This window comes from Podarcis cretensis, assembly GCF_951804945.1.
Source record: "Podarcis cretensis genome assembly, chromosome: 6".
NCBI classification, from domain to species: domain Eukaryota; kingdom Metazoa; phylum Chordata; class Lepidosauria; order Squamata; family Lacertidae; genus Podarcis; species Podarcis cretensis.
The window spans coordinates 7918477-7940663 of record NC_137175.1 but is presented as its reverse complement, the minus strand read 5'-3'; the positions used below and the strand labels follow the sequence as shown (position 1 = coordinate 7940663).

Here is a 22187-nt window from a genome sequence, read left to right as displayed (position 1 = left end):
AGAAATTTGCTCAAAGCACACACAGAGACACCACACACAGAAATCTATTTTTCTCCACATATAGTTTTATTTCCAATAATGTAGAAATCCAGAATTTTTTGAAAGCTTTTCTTGTCGATCACCTTCCCGCGGTCCAACTTTGGGTTTCTGGCTGAAGGAAACTGGAGGGCGGAATCAGAGAGGCGCTGCATTGCTAAGCTAAACAAATTACACCTACGGGTTTCTCGGTTTGAAACCTTGGCACAAGCAAAAAAAACCCCATGCACGTGTTGCATCTAACAAATAATTATGTGCAGAGTAGTGAGATATCTCCACGGCTTGGGCCATCTCTCTCCTGGGAGGAAGGTACACCTGGTAATTTGCCGGGCACAATCCTATTCTTCCTGCTCCCTGACAGGAAATGATCGCATACTAGAAGGAACAGTATCAGGGATGCAACAGGAAATGGATTGTGGTTCTAAGATCAGCCAGTTCCTCTTGACACCATCCAGCCACTCAGAAGAAACTAGAATTTGTGGATAGGATCCACCTCCCTAGCACCCCCTGCTGGCAGTGTCCTCAGAACATAGCTGTCAACTTACAGATTTGAAAATAAGGGACCAGCAGCCTCGAAAATAAGGGATCAGCAGCCAAAATAAGGGATTTTCAGAGCACGGGTATGTTCAACTTCTGAGCCCCTCCGAGCCAGAGGCAGAAAGCCCAGCCAGCAGTCAAACGAAGCCTCAAGCGGTGGTTCCCACAGCGCAGCAACCCAGCAAAGGGGATGCAGCAAGGAAAACCACCGTCACCTCTCCTCCCTGGCCGGAGAGAGGGAGAGGAGCTGATTCCTTTGAAACCTGGGAAATTTAAGGGACATCATCAATAAGGGACAGCAGTGGGACACAGTGCTGGGACTTTCCCGCCAAATAAGGGATGGTTGACAGCTATGCCTCAGAAATGCCAGAATTTGTGCCCATGTGCAAGAATCAAGGAATACTGAACACAAGGGCTATTTTTCTTGGAAAAGAGGTACCGGAACTCACCACGAACGCCTCCCCTGTTCCTCTCATAAGTCTCAAATTGTAGGGGAATGAACACAGTAGGGACACGTTAAGGTAACCGGGAAAGGACAAATCAGTAATCAAGAAGCTCAATGCTTTTAGCACCACCGCTTGCAATCCCTTTTAGCTGAAGAGTCAAAAGGCAACCTGAACCCAAGAATTGCATGGAGCACCATAAACTAACACAGTGGATGGAGCATAGCACCATTTTTTAAAAATAGCACCTCAAAATAGACAGAGCGCCACAAGTCCAGGTCAAACCCTGGTTTTGTATTTCCAGGATAAGCTTCAGAGTAAACTCGCAATTGCAATAAATAAAGAGGAGATGTCGCACTGGTTAGAGCTTCAGCAGCAAAGTGGCACAGGAGGTTAGTGTAAGTTTACCAGATATTTTTCAGTGAATCCGGGGACACTTTTCAACTTCAATAGGAATGACAGCATTTTGTCAGGGGACTGATTTGTAAATCCGGGGACTGTCCCTGGGAAATGGGGACATCTGGTAACCTTAGGTTAGCGTGTATTGTAGCTAACCAGAAGGTTGGTAGTTCGAGCCCAACCAGGGATGGCTGTGGGCAGGGTCTCTGCATTGCCTCTGGGCCACCTAGCAGGATGCAAATCCTGCCTCTTAGATAGCTTCCATGGCACAATGCCACAGTTATGGCTTCTCCCCAGCCATCTCAGAGAGCAGGGGTCAGCAAACTTTTTCAGCAGGGGGCCGGTCCACTGTCCCTCAGACCTTGTGGGGGGCTGGACTATATTTTGACAAAAATATATGAACGAATTCCTATGCCCCACAAATAACCCGGAGATGCATTTTAACTAAAAGCACACATTCTACTCATGTAAAAACACGCTGACCGTCTGCAGGCCAGGTTTAGAAGGTGATTGGGCTGGATCAGGCCCCTGGGCCTTAGTTTGCCTACCCAGAATATTTCTGAGATGGTGCCTAGAGAGACCTAGCTCCCAGGCGGACCTGCAATGCCCACGATTATTTCTGGAAAACCATGACAGCTTCATGGTTTAACTCTGTGGCTTCAGCATGGGTTTAGGATGTTGACCCAGGGAATCCCTACATTTGCGCATTGGCTGCAGGTGCTAAGAGAGAAGAAGGCAACTTGCTCATGTTCCTATAGGATGGGGAATGATGCAGCAGGCGGGGTAGGGGGAAATCGGTCCCTGCTTCCGTGTGCTTTCGACTCAGGTTTCTTAATCACCACCCGTCTGCAGCAGGCCAGGGCAGGCTGAGGGCTCTTCCAGGCGACCAGTTTATTGAGCATTCATCCTGACTTGTTTGCAGAGAGATTAGACCAAGCCTCTGTACACATTATTGGATTAAATGCAGCTGGGTTGCTTCTTTATCTCAATTTGGATCAAAGGTGGTTGTGCGGGGGGGCGGGGGGGGCGGAGAGTCTAGGATTGCCATGTGTCCTCTTTTTCCAGGACACATCCTCTTTTTCAGGGGCAAAATTTCTGTCCGGGTAGATTTTTTTTAATTTGTGAAAATGTCTCTGGCTATACTTTATGGATGAGACATAGACATAACTGGTGGTTGAAGATTTGCTTTCCTCTTCCCTTCTCCTGCCCCGTCAGCAACATATCACAGCTTCTATAGCCTACATATAGTAAAGGTAAAGGTATGGGACGCAGGTGGCGTTGTGGGTTAAAGCCTCAGCGCCTAGGGCTTGCCGATCGAAAGGTCGGCGGTTCGAATCCCTGCGGCGGGGTGCGCTCCCGCTGCTCGGTCCCAGCGCCTGCCAACCTAGCAGCTCGAAAGCACCTCCGGGTGCAAGTAGATAAATAGGGACCGCTTACCAGCGGGAAGGTAAACGGCGTTTCCGTGTGCGGCTCTGGCTCGCCAGAGCAGCGATGTCACGCTGGCCACGTGACCCGGAAGTGTCTCCGGACAGCGCTGGCCCCTGGCCTCTTAAGTGAGATGGGCGCACAACCCCAGAGTCTGTCAAGACTGGCCCGTACGGGCAGGGGTACCTTTACCTTTACCTTTTAAAGGTAAAGGTAAAGGTAAAGGTAAAGGTAAAGGTAAAGGTAAAGGTGCCCCTGACCATTAGGTCCAGTCTTGGACGACTCTGGGGTTGTGGTGCTCATTTCGCTCTGTAGGCTGAGGGAGCCGACATTTGTCCGCAGACAGCTTCTGAGTCATGTGGCCAGCATGACTAAGCCGCTTCTGGTGAACCAGAGCAGCGCACGGAAATGCCGTTTATCTTCCCGCTGGAGCAGTATCTATTTATCTACTTGCATTTTGACGTGCTTTTGAACTGCTAGGTGGGCAGGAGCTGGGACCAAACAACAGGAGCTCACCCCGTCGCGGGGATTTGAACCGCCGACCTTCTGATCGGCAAGCCCTAGGCTCTGTTATAGTAGGGTTATTTAAAATGAGGGTGGTCCTAGCAACCTCTTTTTTGCTCGTCAAAATATCTCTAAAGTCAGCAAAATGCAGTATTTCATAAGGAATGGCGGAAGGGGATTGCTGCCAGTGTCATGTTTACGCTGCTTCCCAAACCAGTGGTGGGAGCGCACTGCTTGCAGAGTAAACAGGACTTTGTCCACAGCTCAGATGTCTGATGTTGGCTATTTAATGCTCTTTCGCTCTGGGGAGATGAGACAATGTTGGCTGCTTAATGCGCATTTGCTCCAGTTTGCTTGTGGGGAGGTTAGATGGTGTCGACGCAAAGCCAGCATTACCCCTCACATTCCGGTGCACAGAATCATTGAATTGTAGAGTTGGAAGGGGCATCTTCTGGCACGGCTGAGATTGCTACCCAAAAACTGGAGAGCCACTGCCAGTGAGCACAGATCTACAGGCATAGATCTACAGGGACCAATGGTCTACGGCAGCTTCCCATGTTGTGCCAGAGCTCTCAATCAACTTTGATTACCCAATCTGAACTTGCCAGCTTGTGAATGAAACATCAACAGTCTGGAAGCGCCCTGAGATTGTTTGGGCAGGTTACCGGGCACCTGGATGGATCATCAAAGAACAGTCTGCGGAGGTGCTTTGCTAAAGAGAATCCTGCTCACCACACCGTTGGCGATGTGCTTTCCATGCGCCAGCCGACTAAAAGCCTCCTGGAAATTTTGGGTGGAAGTGTCTTTTGTCGTAAAGGGCAGAAGCAGCTGTTGGAATGTAGCCCAAGGAGAAGCAAGTTCAGCATCGGCTCAAATATCCAAGCGAGTTTCCACCCAGTTGGGGCGTTTCTTTCAAAATTTCACCCATAGCTTCGGAGCGATTGCTGAGAAGAAGGAGCCTAAGGGAGAGTTCAGCCCACCTTTTCCGGGCTATGCTTTTCAACACGGCTGGCTTTGCACCTGGCAGGGCAGGGGGCCGCTTCTGACAGACGTGCCCCTTCTTGTTGGATGCCGCGGCCTGCTGTCAAAAGCTCTTCTCGGTTCATCAGTTGCTCAGCGATTCAGATTTCAACCCCCGCCACCAGCACGTGTGCTCAGCAAATGTTGGCTTTGCTCGGGCCCCAGGTGGGTCTTTGAAGACGGCGCTTTGTGACGGCGCCTCTGCGAAAGGTTGAATCGGGCAGGATGGCTTGCAAAAAATGGGAAGGAGATTTATTCTAAAGCAGCGTTCACCATTCTTAGCCAAGTGCTTTAAAGAGAGGAAGCGATGCCCTAGGAGATTCCAGGAGGAAACTGCTCTGGACAGCATAGAAGCCAAGAATAAGTCATTCCTTGATGAGGCAAGGGGAAGTATGGAGATCTGGGGAGTCTGTGGCCTATCAGTGCAGTGGGCGAGGGGTTCAGAGAAGCGCAGTAGTTCGGAGATTCATGACCAGATTTCGACGAACCCTTGGTCGTAATGATGCTGACACTGAGGGTCTCAATTGAAGGAAAACGGGCTTTTCTTGGGTGGGGGGGGGGAACAGCTAGTGCATCTTGACGACAGTTCGCGAAACAGCCTGAGGAGGACAAAACAGGGCAGAGGTGGATTAAAACTGAAGGCAGGGAGTTTTTTCAAGGTGGCACATTAAGTCCTGGGTGTGGAGCAATGGGCTGGGTCCTTGCAGGAAGGGGAAACCTACATTTGTGCAGGTTCCCGCTCTGCTGAAGCTGACAGCCAGAACCTTTTGCCCTGGGGAGACCCACAGGACACCTAAATATGATGCTGCAGTTAATTTGGGTGAGCTCCAAAATATTAGTAAAGGTAAAGGGACCCCTGACCATTAGGTCCAGTCATGGCCAACTCTGGGGTTGTGGCGCTCATCTTGCTTTACTGGCCGAGGGAGCCGGCGTACAGCTTCTGGGTCATGTGGCCAGCATGACTAAGCTGCTTCTGGCAAACCAGAGCAGCACACGGAAACACCATTTACCTTCCCGCTGGAGTGGTACCTATTTATCTACTTGCACTTTGACGTGCTTTCGAACTGCTAGGTTGGCAGGAGCAGGGACTGAGCAACGGGAGCTCACCCCATCGCGGGGATTCGAACCGCTGACCTTCTGATTGGCAAGTCCTAGGCTCTGTCGTTTAACCCACAGCGCCACCCATGTCCCTCCAAAATATTAAATCATGTTAATTAAACGTAATTGTATTTCAAGAAATACCAAGCCCATTGGCAGGGGTACATCTCACTGATCAACCGCAAAGAATTCTGCCTGGAGATTTTTGCTTGCAGCCCTGGAAATATTCCCCCCCCCCCACACTCCCCATTTAAGAAAAGCTGAAAATTCAGGGGAAGGTAGCTGAGCCCGAGAAGCGTCCTACTGCACCAGACCAAATAGCTCAGTCAGTAGAGCATAAGGCTCTTAATCTCAGGGTTGTGGGTTCGAGCCCCAAGTTGGGCAAAAGATTTCTGCATTGCAGGGGGTTGGACTAGATGACCCTCATGGTCCCTTCTAACTCTACAGTTCTAGGATTCTATGAAATGCCTGTCTAGGCCATCATTCCTTCTCCAGTGGCCAGTCAGGTGCCTGGCATGGCAGAAAGGGATGACAAACACACAAGAACACAGGTTTGGTACCTCAGAAGGTGCTCTTGAAACTCCAGCTGCCTTCAGCAACTGCCCCATAACACACACACAAAACACACACACACACACACTTTCAGCATGGATATTCTCCTCACATTAGCACCGTGCAGAGTGGGTCATCTTTTCCTCAAGGCGGCTCCACTCTTCTGCTGCCAGCCATATCTGGCTGTGGTGCTTCTTTGATGCTGTCTCAGTTGACTTTCCAAGCCGTTAACCTGACAGCAGAGGAAACAAGAGGCCTCATTAAGGGATTGCATTCAAAGACGGGGGTGAAATCTGTGGCCCTCCAGAGATTCTTGGTCTATGTTTGGCACCAGCTTGGCTGCAGGAGTTGCTGGAAGGAGGCATACAAGGCACCATCCAACTGTGTAGGGTTTACTCCTCAGCCTTTTCTCCAACCAAAGATCTCCCACCAGGCAGCAGAGGTTTAGGACCAGAATTTCCCTTCTCCTACTGTTCTGTATTGAGTTGAATAGGATTCAGAAGGCAGCAGTCTGATTGGTCCTAGAACAATAGGATTCAGAATGCAGCGGTCTGATTGGTCCTAGAACAATAGGGTCCAGAATGCAGCAGTCTGATTGGTCCACAGGAGCCACCCAATCCAGCTCCAGGTGGAAGTGAATCCGCAACCTGATTGGCCTACAGGTGAATCCCGGAATTAGCCAATCACGTGGGGCACATTGTGTAAATAATGTATATAAAGCAGACATTTTGGGGGGACTTCCATTCCTCCTCACCACTATGAGCTGAATAAAGAGCATGAAATCCACTCTCGACTCAGAGTATATTTCACCTAGATGGCCTACCTTCCCAGGTTGATGATGCCCATCTGCCCCTCACTTCTCCCTGCAGCACAGGCAGAAACCAACTTCTTGACCGTTGGACCCACTCTCAGTCTTGTCCACTCAATCCACCGGAGCCTGTCTTCGCATGCAGGGGAAGCCCCTAACTCACTGAGGGTTTGAGACCCATTGGCTTCCTTCACTTGGTTTAGCCGGCCAGTCAAAGCCGTTTCCATGATGTGGCCACCGCTGCATGCTGACAGCTTCCAGGAGCCACATGGGAGAGCTGAGTGCAGGGTGAGGACCAAAGGTGGACAAACTGCCCCAGAAAGAGCACGGCATGCACCCAACAGAGGTACTGAAATATACTTGGAGTTGAGAGTGGATTTCATGCTCTTTATTCAGCTCATAGTGGTGAGGAGGAATGGAAGTTCCCCCAGAATGTCTGCTTTATATACATTATTCACACAATGGGCCCCACGTGATTGGCTAATTCTGGGATTCACCTGTAGGCCAATCAGGTTGCGGATTCACTTCCACCTGGAGCTGGATTGGGTGGCTCCTGTGTACCAATCAGACTGCTGCATTCTGGACCCTATTGTTCTAGGACCAATCAGACTGCTGCATTCTGTTTTTTTTAAAATAATATTTATTAAAATTTCAATAAGAAAAAGATTACAAAAATGATAGGAAGAAAAAAAAAATACAAGTTACAGAAAGAATAAAAACAGTTAAAAAATAAATCCCTCTTTCTATATCTTACCATTCATTTACTTATTTTCATGACTTCCTCACACCTCCCTTTTTTGTATTCCAGTTCAGATAGTTAATTCAGCAAATCCTTACCCTCTTTGTCTTATCTTATTTCTTAATCCATTTTTACCTATTCCTATTTAACCTTATTAATAAAACCGCTTCGTTTCATTCCAACATCATTTTAACATTCAATAATTTTACAGTGTTTCTGTAAATAGTCTTTGAATTTCTTCCAATCTTCTTCCACCGACTCTTCTCCCTGGTCTCGGATTCTGCCAGTCATTTCCGCCAATTCCATATAGTCCATTACTTTCATCTGCCATTCCAGACTGCTGCATTCTGAATCCTATTGTTCTAGGACCAATCAGACTGCTGCCTTTTGGATCCTATTCAACTCAGTACATAACAGATACCACCCCTTCCCTAACAACCCATACCTTCGAAGAAAAGAATTCACTTTAAATGTTTGGTGGATACACAGCCAAAGTCTACCTTTCTCTGAAGAGAGGAGATGGTTTTTTCCAGTTCATTTACTAATGCCTCAAGATCCTCCTCTGTGGGCGGGTTCTGAGAAGGTTCCTCCGGCCTGCAAGAAAAGGTAGAAAAACAGGCGTGGCTTCATTTGAGGGGCGTGTCCAGGTGACTGCTCTCTCCTGCTATGAGCAAGGCAAAGGGATGTTGAGGTTGGGTAGGATGTGCAATCGGCCTTCTTCAAATTTTGAACCTCCACCGGAGGATAATCCTGTCTTCTCTTTCCTTGCCCTGTCCCCCAACCTGCTGCCCATTGTCCCAGGAAGCACGATAAGGTGTTGGTTGGGTCCAATATACAAGGTCCAAAAGTTCAAAACCTTGAACACCTGCCTGCTTTGAAAATGCTTTCCAAGCAATCTGGCACAGAATTATCAGAGCGGGCAAAACTTTGGGCATTTTAGGCAGCAGCAAGAAAAAGGGATTTGGGGCATTATATTCAGATTTCAGATTAGGAAAGGTTATGGAAAATGGATTTGAAATTCGTGGCATGTTGTACGCTGAAAGTAAAGTTGTACTGCTGGTATTTAACTCCTAATAAACTAGCAAAAAAAAAGGGGGGATGCGGGTGGCGCTGTGGTCTAAACCACAGAGCCTAGGACTTGCCAATCAGAAGGTCGGCGGTTCGAATCCCCACGACGGGGTGAGCTCCCGTTGCTCAGTCCCTGCTTTTGCCAACCTAGCAGTTCGAAAGCACGTCAAAGTGCAAGTAGATAAATAGGTACCGCTCCGGCAGGAAGATAAATGGCATTTCCGTGCGCTGCTCTGGTTTGCCAGAAGCGGCTTAGTCATGCTGGCCACATGACGCAGAAGCTGTATGCCGGCTCCCTCGGCCAATAAAGCGAGATGAGCACCACAACCCCAGAGTCGGTCACAACTGGACCTAATGGTTAGGGGTCCCTTTACCTTTACCTTAAACTAGCAAAAATATATAAAACAAGTACAAATACCTGCTGGAAATGTAAAGGAAAAGAAGGTACCTTTTATCATATGTGGTGGCCATGTATGGTAATAAAGACTTTCTGGGAAATGATATATAATGAATTGAAAAAAAAAAGTTTAAAATAACTTTTGTAAAAACAACAACCAGAAGCCTTTCTATTAGAAATTATAGGTTTCCGGACTTCCGGGTTAGCGCCATCGACTAATGGCAGATTCCCTCCGAGCTCCATTTGCGCCCCCCCAAACCGTGAAGGAGCCTTTTTAAAGGCTCCGGATCGGGGACGGGGGACGGCGCGGTGCTGTGAGTAGATTGCTCCTTCTGCGGAGCGAAGCTGCATGCCATTGTCGGAGAAGCGCTGACTTTTTCCTTGGAACATTTGGACTCAAAAACAAGAACCCGTGAGTAAATATGGAATTTGGAATTCAAACAAATTTTTGCTGAATTGGTAACGAGCGGGGAAGGGTCAAAAAGGAAGTCGCCCCCCCCTCTTTGTGGATACTTTAACGCAAAGAGCTTGCAACTTAAGGTCGAGAGAATTCTTTTTTTCTTTTTTTTAAAAAAAAGCCTTCACAGCTTGACGCTATAGAATTTTACCGGAGGATAAACCTAACGTTAGGAGCTAAAGTTTCACCCCCCCCCGAACCCGGGGGCGTCCCGCGAGAGAGCCTGCTGAGGAACTATTGAAGATTTTGACAGCTGTCAAAATAGCTGTCAAAAGGAAAGGATAAAGGGAACTTTGTCTTTGTTGCATCTGCTGGCTAGATTTGTCGCAATTTCTGGAAAACAAGGGAGAGCTGCTACAAATTAACTTGTTTACTGGTTTTTAAACTGAAAGACATTGAAGAACTAAAATCCCCCTTGCGGGGGACAGAGACATTACAAGAATGGCTGAAAGAAGCAAAAATCAGACTAAACTCAACAAAATACTGGTTCTCCTGGGAAAGTTACAAGATCAGACAGATGTTTTGACTACAAGTGTGAACACTCTGGCCCTGGCAGTAAATAACATTGTTGAAACTGACAGGGAGCGGAGGCAAGAAGTTTACACAAATCAACAACAAGAGAAATTTGAGAGCCATGAGACTATGGAAGAGACACACGTTGTTTTTGAAGAAAAGGAAGGTGGAGTGGCGACTTTGCAGATGTCAAGGGAGAATTACATTTTGGGGCCTGGCATGCAGACAACAAAGGAGAATAAAGATTTGAGGTGGAAAGTTTGGACTGAGTTGGAAACTGTAAATTTGAGAGTGGAGCACCTCATTAGCACTAATCTTAAACATGGAGGGCCAACTGGAAGAATCATGGATTTTGTTGGGTCAGAGCCCCTCCGAGCCTTGGGGCTTAACCTAAAGGACTATCCAAAAGGCCGGCAGAGAGGAACTGAGGATGAATTGAGAGCCTCGGACGTGAGACCCCCAGGCTAAACAGTATTGACTGATGAACACTTATTGGGGACCAAAACCGGGAAAGGGGGGGGTGGAGTTTGGTAATCCAAAGGGTACATAATTATTAATTATTTTGTTTTAATTTGTTTTGTCATTTGTATGGAAGTTGGGAAAGCTGTGGAAGGGAAATATAGACCGACTTTAAGAAATATGTTAAAGAACAAGAAATGATGCATAAAATGTTTAAGATTAGATAAGTTAAAATTGGTTTTTAAAATGGTTAAAATGAAATGAAAATGAGGAATGCAAAAGTAACTTAATGGAAGAATGAGGAAAGGTAAAATTACAGTATGTAAAAATCATTAAGTGAAGGTTGAGAATTAAGTAATAAGGATTTGTAGGATTAATAACTTGAATTGGAATACAAGAAGGGGAGGAGTGAGGAGGTCTAAGAAAGAAGTTATATGAAAATAAGCAATTGAAATTTCATTTGTTTTCAATTGTCTTTTTTATGTTTTTTGTATTTTTTGTTATTTTTTCTTTTTTTGTGTGTCTATGTCTATTATTGAAAATGCTAATAAACATTTATAAAAAAAAGAAAAAGAAATTATAGGTTTCCAAAGGAACAGAAAAGACTCTTTATATATGCAACAGCAGCAGCACGGATGCTATTAGCCCACAGATGGAAAGTAGAAAGAGTCCGTACCAGAGAAGAATGGCAAACTAAGCTGTTAGACTACGCTGAAATGGCAAAACTGTCCAGAAAACTCAGAGACCAGGAAGACAAGAAATTCAAGAAATAATGGGAAAAGTTTATAATTTATTTAGGAGACAACTGTAAGCAGATGAAAACATTAGCAGGATTTTAATCTCACTTGTAACGTAACAAATACTATGGACAATATGGAAAGTCATAAAATATAGATTACGAAATAAAATGCAGTTGAAAATGTTGAGAACAGGACCCATGGAGAGAATGGAGGTGGGGGGGGGGAGTGCTGAGATTCAGAGTAATCTCTCTACATGGATGTGTATTTGGTATGGATATAAATTCATATTTCTAAAATCTGTGGAACGTGAAACACAAGAGCAGTCAAGTACAACATTCCTAGAGTGAACATGTTTACACAGGGGGAGGAATGTTTGTCCAGCCAGCAGGTAAACTTCCTGTTTCCTTCTGGGCTGGGACAGACTTCCTCTGCATGTGACTCGAGGTGGGCGTGGCCTCACCTGTGCAGGTAAGGACAAAAGCACAGGGCAGCGCTTTCTCTCTCTGTGACTACTTTCATTGAAGAAGCAACATCTGCTTAGCGAAAGATGCTCTCTTGGCCTCCAGCCAAGAGCGGACAAAGGAACTGTCTCCTTATAAGATAGTTTCCAGGTGTATGTTACTTTTCTAAGCTAAATCTGCCTTCTGGGATCCGATTGTGAACAGAATGTGAGTGAGTAAACTCTTTTTATACTTTTATAGAAGACTGTGTCGTGTCTTATCTTTTATGAGGGAATAAGAGGGAAACAGGGATGCGGGTGGCACTGTGGGTTAAACCACAGAGCCTAGGACTTGCCAATTAGAAGGTCGGCGGTTTGAATCCCCGCAACGGACTGAGCTCCCGTTGCTCGGTCCCTGCTCCTGCCAACGTAGCAGTTCGAAAGCACGTCAAAGTGCAAGTAGATAAATAGGTACCACTCCGGCGGGAAGGTAAACGGCGTTTCCGTGCGCTGCTCTGGTTCGCAAGAAGCGGCTTAGTCATACTGACCACATGACCCGGAAGCTGTATGCTGGCTCCCTCGGCCAATAAAGCGAGATGAGCACCGCAACCCCAGAGTCAGCCATGACTGGACCTAATGGTCAGGGGTCCCTTTACATTTAAGGGGGAAATACCAGAACAGTTATTATAGAGGCTTTAGCGAGCCTGAGCAAACGCATCCGCTGAGTTTAAAAAGGGGAATGTTACTCTGCTAATCCTCTCCTGCATCCCCGAATATTCCCACAAAATCAAATAAAAATGATTTGTGAAGAAAAAGTGACCAGTCTGCAGCTCACCTTAGATCCCCAGGCTTGACCTTGGAAGGGTTTTCTTCTGGGTAGCTGAAGCCAGAAGATCTTTTGCTTCGGAACTGTTGGGAGAGGGCCCTAAACTGGCCCCGGGTCCTGCAGTCTGGGGGGAAGAGGAAGGTGTGAGTTTGAGGCAGCAGGGTTTGAAAAGCTCAGAAACACTGGAAGAATGCTCATATAACTCTGATTCCAAAACAAGACAGCCTGATCAGCTAAAAAATTATTATCGACCCATATCTCTGTTGAATGATGATTATAAACTCTTTTGCAAATGTATTAGCAAATAGGTTGAAATTGGTATTAAAAGAGGCAATTCATTATGACCAGGCTGTATTTTTTGCCAAAAAAACCTTTCATGGACTTAGCAGAAATGGCGAAACTTACTGGAAGAAAAGGAAATCAAGATAACAAACTTTTTATCAAAGAATGGAAATGGTTTATCGAATATTTACAGGTAAATTGTAAACAGATAAAAACACTAGCAGGATTATTGTAATAACCTGCAGTTTCGCAAGGGTATATATGCACAACAGATAATTAAAGTTGCAAGTGAAAGGAATTTGGATATGCAGAAGATATTTTTCTTAAAAAAAATAAAATTAAGGAACCGCAGAAAGAGGGGGAAGGAAGTGAAATTTTGAAATGTTAAATTGATTGTCAAATTAATCAAATGTATAAACTTGGAAAGTATAAATTAAAACTTTTTTTTTTTAAAAAAATGAAAAGCTCAGAAACACATGGCCTTCCCAAAAATATTTATCATATTAGTGTTCCATGTTTAGCGGCTTCTGAGCAGAGGGAGATGGAGGGTGACGTGTTCAGGCTTCATTTCATCCTGAAAAGGAAGCCTTAATCTCAGGGTGGTTCACAGCATAAAATGCAAGATAACACAAAATACATAATAAAAACAAGAATGAAACACACCAGTAACCTCGCTCACCCCACCTCCTCCCACAAACACACTTAAAAGGATCTAGGATGCAGGCCAAAGGCCGGGTTGAAGAGGACTGTTTTCACCCGGTGCCTGAGGAGAGGATTCCACAAATGGGAGCCACTACAGAAAAGGCCCTGTTTTCGTGTTGCCACCCCGCTGACCTCTTGTGGAGGAGCCACACAAAGAAGGGCCTCAGATGATGATCGCAGGGTCTGGGCCGGTTCCTATGGGGAGACACACCTCTCTAATAATTTGCTTACAAACATCCAGGTATGGCGGATGTGTATGTTTGTGTGTACAGAAATAAACCTTTACGCAGATGGTGCTTGCTACAACTAGGAACGTGAGGAGAAATCTGATTCATTTCACATTTGGAAGCAAATCTCTCCAATTTCAACTTTTCAAAACAGTAGGCATTTTACCATTAGAAATTAAAAAAGACATAAGACCACTGTTCAAGACCACAGCAGCAAGAATTCTTGTGGCAAGGAAGTGGAAAAACGAAACAATACCGACAATCACAGATTGGCAGATACTCATGTTAGAATATTTACAACTAGCAAAACTGTTAGAATATTTACAACTAGCAAAACTGATGGGAAGAGTTAGAGGAGTATTGAACCAGAAAATATTTGGAGAATGGAGAATATTTATGGATTATATTAGATCATATTGTACCAACCACACCATATTAGCAGAACTTGAGTGAACTTTATACTTATAAACACAACAAATTTGTTTGTGGAGTAGATGGGAACAATATTAAAGAATATAAAACTGTGCGGAAAAAACAACAACAGTATAAACAGTACAATGAGAATGATTGGAAGACTTGTTTTGTCAGAAATCAGGAAGATTAAGGTTTTTTATGCACATAAATCTGCTTTTTCTTCTTTCTTCTTTCTGTATTTTCTTCTTTTTTCTTAATTGTTTTTTCTTTAATTTTTTTTTGTAGCATGGGATTGTAAATTCTTTGTATATGTGTGTAATTTAAATTAATAAAGATTATTTTTAAAAAACCCACAAAAAACAAAAAAAACCCCACAATTCCCCCTCCCGTCCTCATCACGTTACCTTTGCAGCAGTCCTGCCAGAGTCGCAGATCCACTTCCGGGATCTCATCGCAGCTGACCATGCCCTGTGGGTAGGCTGCCACGCGGAAAACATCCTTCTGCAGCTGCCTGATGTGGTCGCTGTTGTCGCAGATGATGCGGGCGAGAGACACCTGCCTTATCTGCGTGAGCTGAGCAGGGCTGAGCACACCTGGGTTCTCGTACCAAAACCTGATGGAGGAAATTGCAGGCAAGAGCATCAGCGATGGACCCGTAAACAGCAAGCAAGGGATGCGAGGAGAAGGTGGGGAGCCTTTGGTCTTCAGGAAGAAGAGGAGTTTGGATTTGATATCCTGCTTTATCACTACCCTAAAGAGTCTCAAAGCGGCTAACAATCTCCTTTCCCTTCCTCCCCCACAACAAACACTCTGTGAGGCGAGTGAGTCTGAGAGACTTCAGAGAAGTGTGACTAGCCCAAGGTCACCCAGCAGCTGCATGTGGAGGAGCGGGGAAGCGAACCCAGTTCACCAGATTATGAGTCCACCGCTCTTAACCACTACACCATGCTGGCTCTGATACGTCCTGTTATAGCTTTATTCAAACTATGACGTGCGGGAAACCCACAAGAATGACATTGTGATGGCCTGGGAATCCGATTCAGAGGCTGAACTGGAGGAATCCCAGCCTGCACAGGAGTCCCCGCCTCCAGGGCCGGCTGAGCTGGGGCAGGGCCTTGATTCTGAAGCCCCTGCACCTGTGCCGGATCCTCAGGAGCAGGCACCAGGTGAATCCACTCTGGCTCCGGAGGCGATTGAGGACGCATTGCCTACAGGTGCGCCTCTCCCAGCCCTGCCAGGGGAAAGTGAGTCTCCCTCTGGGTCCAGTAACCCTCCAGCCTCTCCTGAGCTGCAGAGGCTCAGGGCAGAGAGGCGGAGGGAACTGGTTTCTCCCAGGAGGAGTGCTCGCCTTAAGGCCAGGAGAGGCGGATCACCTGGGGGCCAGGACCGCCCCTGGCCTCAGAGAAGATAAAGGCCAGTCAGCCCGGTCCCAGGTTGCGGGAGCAACGTCATTGAAGAGGTGTTTCGGCCAGCATCCAGTCCGGTTCCCCCAGAGTTCCTGTCCTTGCCCGTCTTCCCTCTGTGGACCCCGCTTCGCCCGAGGAGGACTGTCTGCCGACCCTCGACTCAGGTCCTGGACCTCGCCCCACGGTAACCTCCCCCCTGGACCAGCACAGACATGAGTGAAATAGCACACTCCTAGTTATGATCCCTGGTAACATGTAATCATCAATACCAGTACCATCGATAGTCTTATCCTTCACGGATGTCCTTCACATGCTGGGGATTGAAGTCGGCTTGCTACCACTGAGCTAATGAATTTCCTACACAATCACCCCACCTGCAAAAAATACGTCATGCAGACCTCTTTGTGTGTGTTTCTGTGCGTGTGTATTAATCCGTTAGTAGAAAAAGAAGAGTAGTTTGGATTTGATATCCCGCCTTTCACTCCCCTTCAGGAGTCTCAAAGCGGCTAACAATCTCCTTTCCCTTCCTCCCCCACAACAAACACTCTGTGAGGTGAGTGAGGCCGAGAGACTTCAAGGAAGTGTGACTTCTTTGTGGAAGTCGTTAAAATTGCAGCTGTTGTATAAAGGATTGTTATTTTGACTGGAGTGTAATTGGAATTAATAAGATTTTGGAACGCATAAATAAAGTAAATCATCAAATCATTAATTCTAGCACGCAGGGTGCTACCTAAATTGCACAATTTGGCATCTGAACTATTGGTATTAATGATTGTATTATGATTTGGCATTGTTATAATGAGGCTATTATTGGATTATTGTAGTTGAAAACTAATAAAAATTATTATCAGAAGATTCTCCGGTGTACAGGCTGGTAAATGTGAAATGTTTACGCATGCAGGTTTATTGCAGCACAAGCACAGCAGCAATATAGGTGAATGAGATATCACTATAGACAAATATGGCTATAGACAAACAAATACCTTACACTAGGGCTGCCATACGTCTGGGATTTCTCAGACATATCCAGGATTTGTCTGTCGGAAATAGCGTCCGGGCAGAATAGACGAAAATCAATAAAAACGTCAGGGAAAACCCATGTGGGAAGTGATGATTTTTTTGGTGAATTTCCTTTAAAATAGGTCAAACGCTTCAAAAACCTTGACATCTGCTGGGAGGGCGTTCCACAGGGGAGGTGCCACTACCAAGAAGGCCCTCTGCCTGTTCCCTGTAACCTCACTTCTCGCAATGAGGGAACCGCCAGAAGGCCCTCGGCACAGGACCTCAGTGTCCGGGCTGAACGATGGAGGTGGAGACGCTCCTTCAGGTATACTGGACTGAGGCCGTTTAGGGCTTTAAAGGTCAGCACCAACACTTTGAATTGTGCTCGGAAACATACTGGGAGCCAATGCAGATCTCTCAGGACAGGTGTTATGTGGTCTTGGTGGCCACTCCCAGTCACCAGTCTAGCTGCCACATTCTGGATTAATTCCAGTTTCCAGGTCACCTTCAAAGGTAGCCCCACAGAGCGTGTTGCAGTAGTCAAAGCAGGAGATAACCAGAGCATGCACCACTATGGAGAGACACTCTGAGGGCAGGTAGGGTCCCAGCCTGCGTACCAGATGGAGCTGGTAGATAGCTGCCCTGGACACAGAATTAACCTGCACCTCTATGGACAGCTGTGAGTCCAGAATGATTCCTAGGCTGCACACCTGGTCCTTGGAGTCATAGAGTTGGAAGGGACCTGGAGGACCATCTCGTCCAACCCCCCATAACGCAGGAATATGCAGCTGCCCCATATGGGGAATTGAACCTACAACCTTGGCATTGTCAGCACCTTGCTCAAACCAACCGAGCTATCCAGTTGATTTGTGCTGGTGGACCGCTTGCCACTCCCATCTTGAGCCCTGGTGACTGAGGGCTGTGACTGTGTGCTGCTCTCCGCTGGCAGGGAACAGCTGTTGTAGGAGTAGATCACGTCTGCAACCTCACCCAGCCCCAAAAGGCAAGGCCCCAAGGATTCAACGGGGAGACGTCTAAACCCTGAGGGTTCGCCAAATCAAAAGAACAACTCCCTCAGATGGAATAGCAAATGGACTTGACTTGGCTTACCTGTCTCCATCTCGGAGTCTTCGAAACTGAGTCGCTAATAAGCACATGAGTGTCGGCCCCACTCTGGTGCCCGGGACAAGGTCCTCCACCATCAGGGCAGGAAACAAGTCGATGTTCTTTGTAATTCCATATAAACTGCAGAGGGAGAGGGGAAAGACATCAGCTGGAGGAGCAAAAGTTTGCCTGGTGTGTGTGAATGTTGTGGCCCTGCAGATTTTGCTGAACTCTAACTCCCATCAGCTGGGACACGGGTGGCGCTGTGGGTTAAACCACAGAGCCTAGGACTTGCCGATCAGAAGGTCGGCGGTTCGATTCCCCGCAACAGGGTGAGCTCCCATTGCTCGGTCCCTGATCCTGCCAACCTAGCAGTTTGAAAGCACGTCAAAGTGCAAGTAGATAAATAGGTACCACTCCAGCGGGAAGGTAAACGGTGTTTCTGTGCACTGCTCTGGTTCGCCAGAAGCAGCTTAGTCATGCTGGCCGGCTCCCTCGGCCAATAAAGCGAGATGAGCACCACAACCCCAGAGTCGGTCACGACTGGACCTAATGGTTAGGGGTCCCTTTACCCTTTACCTAACTCCCATCAGCCCCCAACTACTACGGCCCATGTCTGGAATGATGGGAGCTGTAGTTCAATAGCATTTGGAGGTCCACAGTCTCTTCCCCATACTTTGTCGTAACTTTGTGAAGAATCTAGTGGAGAATCTGAAGTACCCACACCAAACTGCAGTTCCCAGGATTCTTTGGGGGAAGCCATGACAGGTCAGGGCCAACACAGGCATTACAGACATGGCGGAGCTGTGTTCAGATCTTTCAGCTTTATTGTTGTGGCTGCTGCTGCTGCTTTGAAGCCAGTGTGAGGGGACCCATGTTTGATCAGAGGGGCAGTGCCAGGGTAGGAGGTATTCAGCCCTCTCCCATGTTGTTTCTCTAATGCAAATTGGGAACAACTGTGGCTCAGTGATAGGGTATCTGTTTTGCATGCATAGGGTCCCAGAAGCACAGTCTGAAACTCTGGAGTGTCCATACAGGTACTTGTATTTTGCTTTGTGGAAATGGTGTGTTGGGGGGATTAAATAGTCCCCAACACCGCCACAGATGCTCTGATAAAAATAGTCTCCCTCCTAGAAAAAGAAAGTTTTAAAAACTTAGGATACCTAATCACCAGTCTCTCCTGTCACATCTGATTTGACTCTTAAAAAGGTAAAGGGACCCCTGACAGTTAAGTCCAGTCGTGAACGACTCTGGGATTGCAGCACTCATCTCGCTTTACTGGCCGAGGGAGCCGACGTTTGTCCGCAGAGAGTTTTTCCGGGTCATGTGGCCAGCATGACTAAGCCACTTCTGGCGAACCAGAGCAGCGCACGGAAACGCCATTTGCCTTCCTGCCGGAGCGGTACCTATTTATCTACTTGCACTTTGACGTGCTTTCGAACTGCTAGGTTGGCAGGAGCTGGGACCAAGCAATTGGAGCTCACCCCGTCGCGGGGATTCGAACCGCCGACCTTCTGATCAGCAAGCCCTAGGTTCAATAGTTTAGACCACAGCACCACCCACGTCCCTTGATTTGACTCTTAAAGCAGCATAAAACCAGGATAGATTTGCAGTGCAGATATACCTTGGGCAATCTTCAAGATACTTGCAGCGACTGAGTCAACGCTTGCTGTGGACTGCAGCCAGACATGGAACGGAGGAATGTAAACACTACAATCCCTTTGTGTGTTGAGTTATTCACTTCTGTTGCTAAAGGCAATATAATTTGTGAGCCTCAAGAGGCCAGAGGACTTTGACTCCTATCAGCCTTTCCTAGTGGGGCCTACAATCAGGGAGGATGTGAGTTGCTGTCCACCAATATTTGGAGCCACAGGTTCTCTGCCCCTGACCTAGAGCAACAGAAGTAAATGGTCTCATGTGCTGGGGTCGGGGGGAGAAGCAGGAAGGCTGGAGTTTGGTGGTTGCACAAAGGAGATACCTAAAGGAGGGTTGGTTACAATTGTCGCTGACCTCTCTGGTGCCCTTTGGCCGAGGCACCCTACCTCCTGAGCTTCTCCCTGATTTCGAGGTTCCTAATTTCGTTCTTGAGGTCGTCAAACTCCTGCGCAGACGTGAGGTTGCAGAAGACCCGGAAATCGTTGTAAGGGGGGATGCCGTGGTCACGCCCCCTCTGAATGTTGATGGCTGCCAGGTCCAGAGATACAGAATGGGCCATGGAGAAGAGCTTCTCGGTCAGCTCCATGTTCAAGAGTTCGGAAGGCACTCGCATTTTCCCAGGGATCCCAAAGAGTCCGCGAAGAAGCGGGTCGATGCCGCCTTCCTGGGTGATCCTGAATGGCGAGAAGAAGGCCTTGTGAAGAGGGAGGTGGCCCTGCCGGATGGGCTGGAAAGTCTCGTTGAGCCGGTAGAGGAGAGGGTTGATGAGGGTGTGGCCGAAGCGGAAGGCGGCTGTGGCGAAGGCGTTCAGGATGCCGGCATTGGTGTTGGGCTCGTAGCCTTTGTACTCCCCCAAGACCTTCATCCCGGCTTCCCCGAAGATCTTGGGCAACCAGTGCGAGTACGTGATGTGCTGCATCTCGGCCCCCACGATCTTCCGAGCCTCGTGGTAGATGGTATCCCCATCCCAGTGAGGGTTCAGGGCCAGGAGCTTGGCGGCCACACGGTTATGCTCCCGGAACCACAGGGTGTGCATGGAAGTCAAGGCCAGATGCTCGTTGGCTCGGTGGTCGCCGGCCAAGAAACACGGGACGGGACTCTCGCTCTCATCCCGCATGCATTCGGTGGGAGGCCCCACGGCGAAGGGGAGGAGGTGCTTCCCGGAGCTGGGGACCACCTGTCCTTGCTTCAGGAGCCCCCTCTGGTTGCTGAGGTCCCTCAGCTCCAGAGACTCGTGTTCTGTGCTCCCGTAGACGTTGGATGCATCGATGAACGAGGTGAGGTGGTTGATTTGCTCCCGGGCGTACACGGAGTTCATCAGCAGAGAGGTCATCCCGCTACCACACACGGGGCTGGAGCGGACGAAGAACATGCAATGTCCGTTCCTCACCCGCGGGTCGTTTTCCGGGATCATGACAGAGAAGCAGGGAGGGTCGTTGGTGCACACCTGGCTGCATGATGCACCATCGGAGAAGCGCGCCATGCTGATGGCCGCCACGGTCTGGTCCATGTCGTGGTCCAGGAACTGTCCCCATTGCATCAGCATGTGAGTGAACTGGTCGTCGGGCGTGATGGTCTCGGTGCCAATCATGGCGGTCGAGACCAAGCGAGGGAGCGGCAGGGGGAGCTCCCGGGAGTCATCAGCCAGAGAGAAGCCTCTGGGCAGGTTGAACCCGTTCTGGTAGGCCGGTTTGAGCAGGCGCTCAAAGGCGGTGAGGGAGGCTCCCCACATGGGGTGCTGAAGGTTGTTGCACGAGCCGTCGTGGGTCCGGTACTTCCTGTGGAAGCAGATGTCGGAGCAGTTGGGGGTGCGGCGGTGGGCAGAGCAGCCAGACAGGTTGGCGATCATGTTCAGGTAGTGCGGGGAGACCAGGTCATTGTAACGGTACCCTGAAAGACCACTCCCAGAGCGTTACCCAATGGATTAGAATCAGAACAAGCATTCGCTACAAAACGAATTCCTTTTTCTAACATTGCAAATCTCACAACCGGATTGTGAGGCTAATAATTCCAGGATATCTGGAACCTTCCCTAAACCGTCGCAGGTTTATATTTAGTTTTAAAGTTTCTAGCAAATGCCTAGTCCTTCAGAGGGAAACTCTAATTACATATGAGCTACCGTACTGGGCCGAATATAACCTGCACCTGCAAATAAGCCACACCTTCCAAATTTTGCAGCTTGGGGGAGGCTTGGGAGCCGTGGATGGGACAGACACCCTTGCCCTGCGCTCCCGGGCTGCTCTTGGGGGGGAGCCATACCGCTTTGCCAGGGGCCTCCCCTGTCCCCCCCTTTGTTCCAACAGCTTGGGGGAACCTTGGGAGCGGTGGGTGGGCTGGGCGCTTGTTATGTACTGAGCTGAATAGGATCTGATTGGTCCTAGAACAATGCAGCAGTATAATTGGTTGGAAGGAACCACCCAATCATGCTCCAGAAATAAGTGAACCCACAACCTGATTGGCTTACAGTAGAATTCCAGAATTAGCCAATCATGTGCAGCCCATTGTGTAATAATGTATATAAAGCAGATACTTTGAGGGGACTTTCATTCATTCCTCCTCACCACTATGAGCTGAATAAAGAACATGAAATCACTTTGGGACTCTGAGTATATTTCAGCGCTGTTGCCCTGCACTCCTGGGCTGCTTCCGGGGGGGGGGGGGGAGGAGAGCCATGACGCTTTGCCGATGGTGTACAGCCGCAAATATAAGCCACACTTTAACTTTTCACGATCGGAATTTGGGGGGAAAGTGTGGTTTATATTCAGGTCAATATGGTATGCCTTCTTAAGGCAAAGGAATGACCACCAAGAGGTCCTTATAGCCTTCCCTTTAACCCAAAGGTTTCTAGGCCAATGAACATTTTGTTCAAATGCAACCCATTCTCAGCATTTTATTAGAATGCAGTATACGTCCAAATAAAAACCAGAAAAGCAA

The 22187-nt window shown here is 47.8% G+C and overlaps 1 protein-coding gene and 1 long non-coding RNA gene across 6 annotated transcripts in view; both read right to left on the bottom strand.

The window, feature by feature from the left end:
* Window positions 1–47: 47 nt before the first annotated feature.
* LOC307218118 lies at window positions 48–2671 on the bottom strand. The gene is made up of 2 exons (XR_013839790.1): window positions 930–2671; window positions 48–557 (listed from the first exon to the last, which is right to left on the bottom strand). It is a non-coding gene; the product is annotated as an uncharacterized lncRNA (long non-coding RNA).
* A 1194-nt stretch (window positions 2672–3865) lies between these two features.
* LOC307217532 (peroxidasin homolog) overlaps window positions 3866–22187 on the bottom strand; it is a 69846-nt gene continuing 51524 nt past the window's right edge. For all 5 annotated transcript variants that reach the window (XM_079978873.1, XM_079978872.1, XM_079978874.1 and 2 more), the window contains 7 exons: window positions 19640–21143; window positions 17604–17738; window positions 14490–14698; window positions 12470–12584; window positions 8062–8155; window positions 6127–6246; window positions 3866–4963 (listed from right to left, as the gene is read on the bottom strand). In XM_079978873.1, coding sequence (XP_079834999.1) covers window positions 6148–6246; window positions 8062–8155; window positions 12470–12584; window positions 14490–14698; window positions 17604–17738; window positions 19640–21143 — 2156 coding nt within the window. In that variant the 3' untranslated portion in view covers window positions 3866–4963; window positions 6127–6147. The remainder of the gene's footprint in view (window positions 4964–6126; window positions 6247–8061; window positions 8156–12469; window positions 12585–14489; window positions 14699–17603; window positions 17739–19639; window positions 21144–22187) is intronic.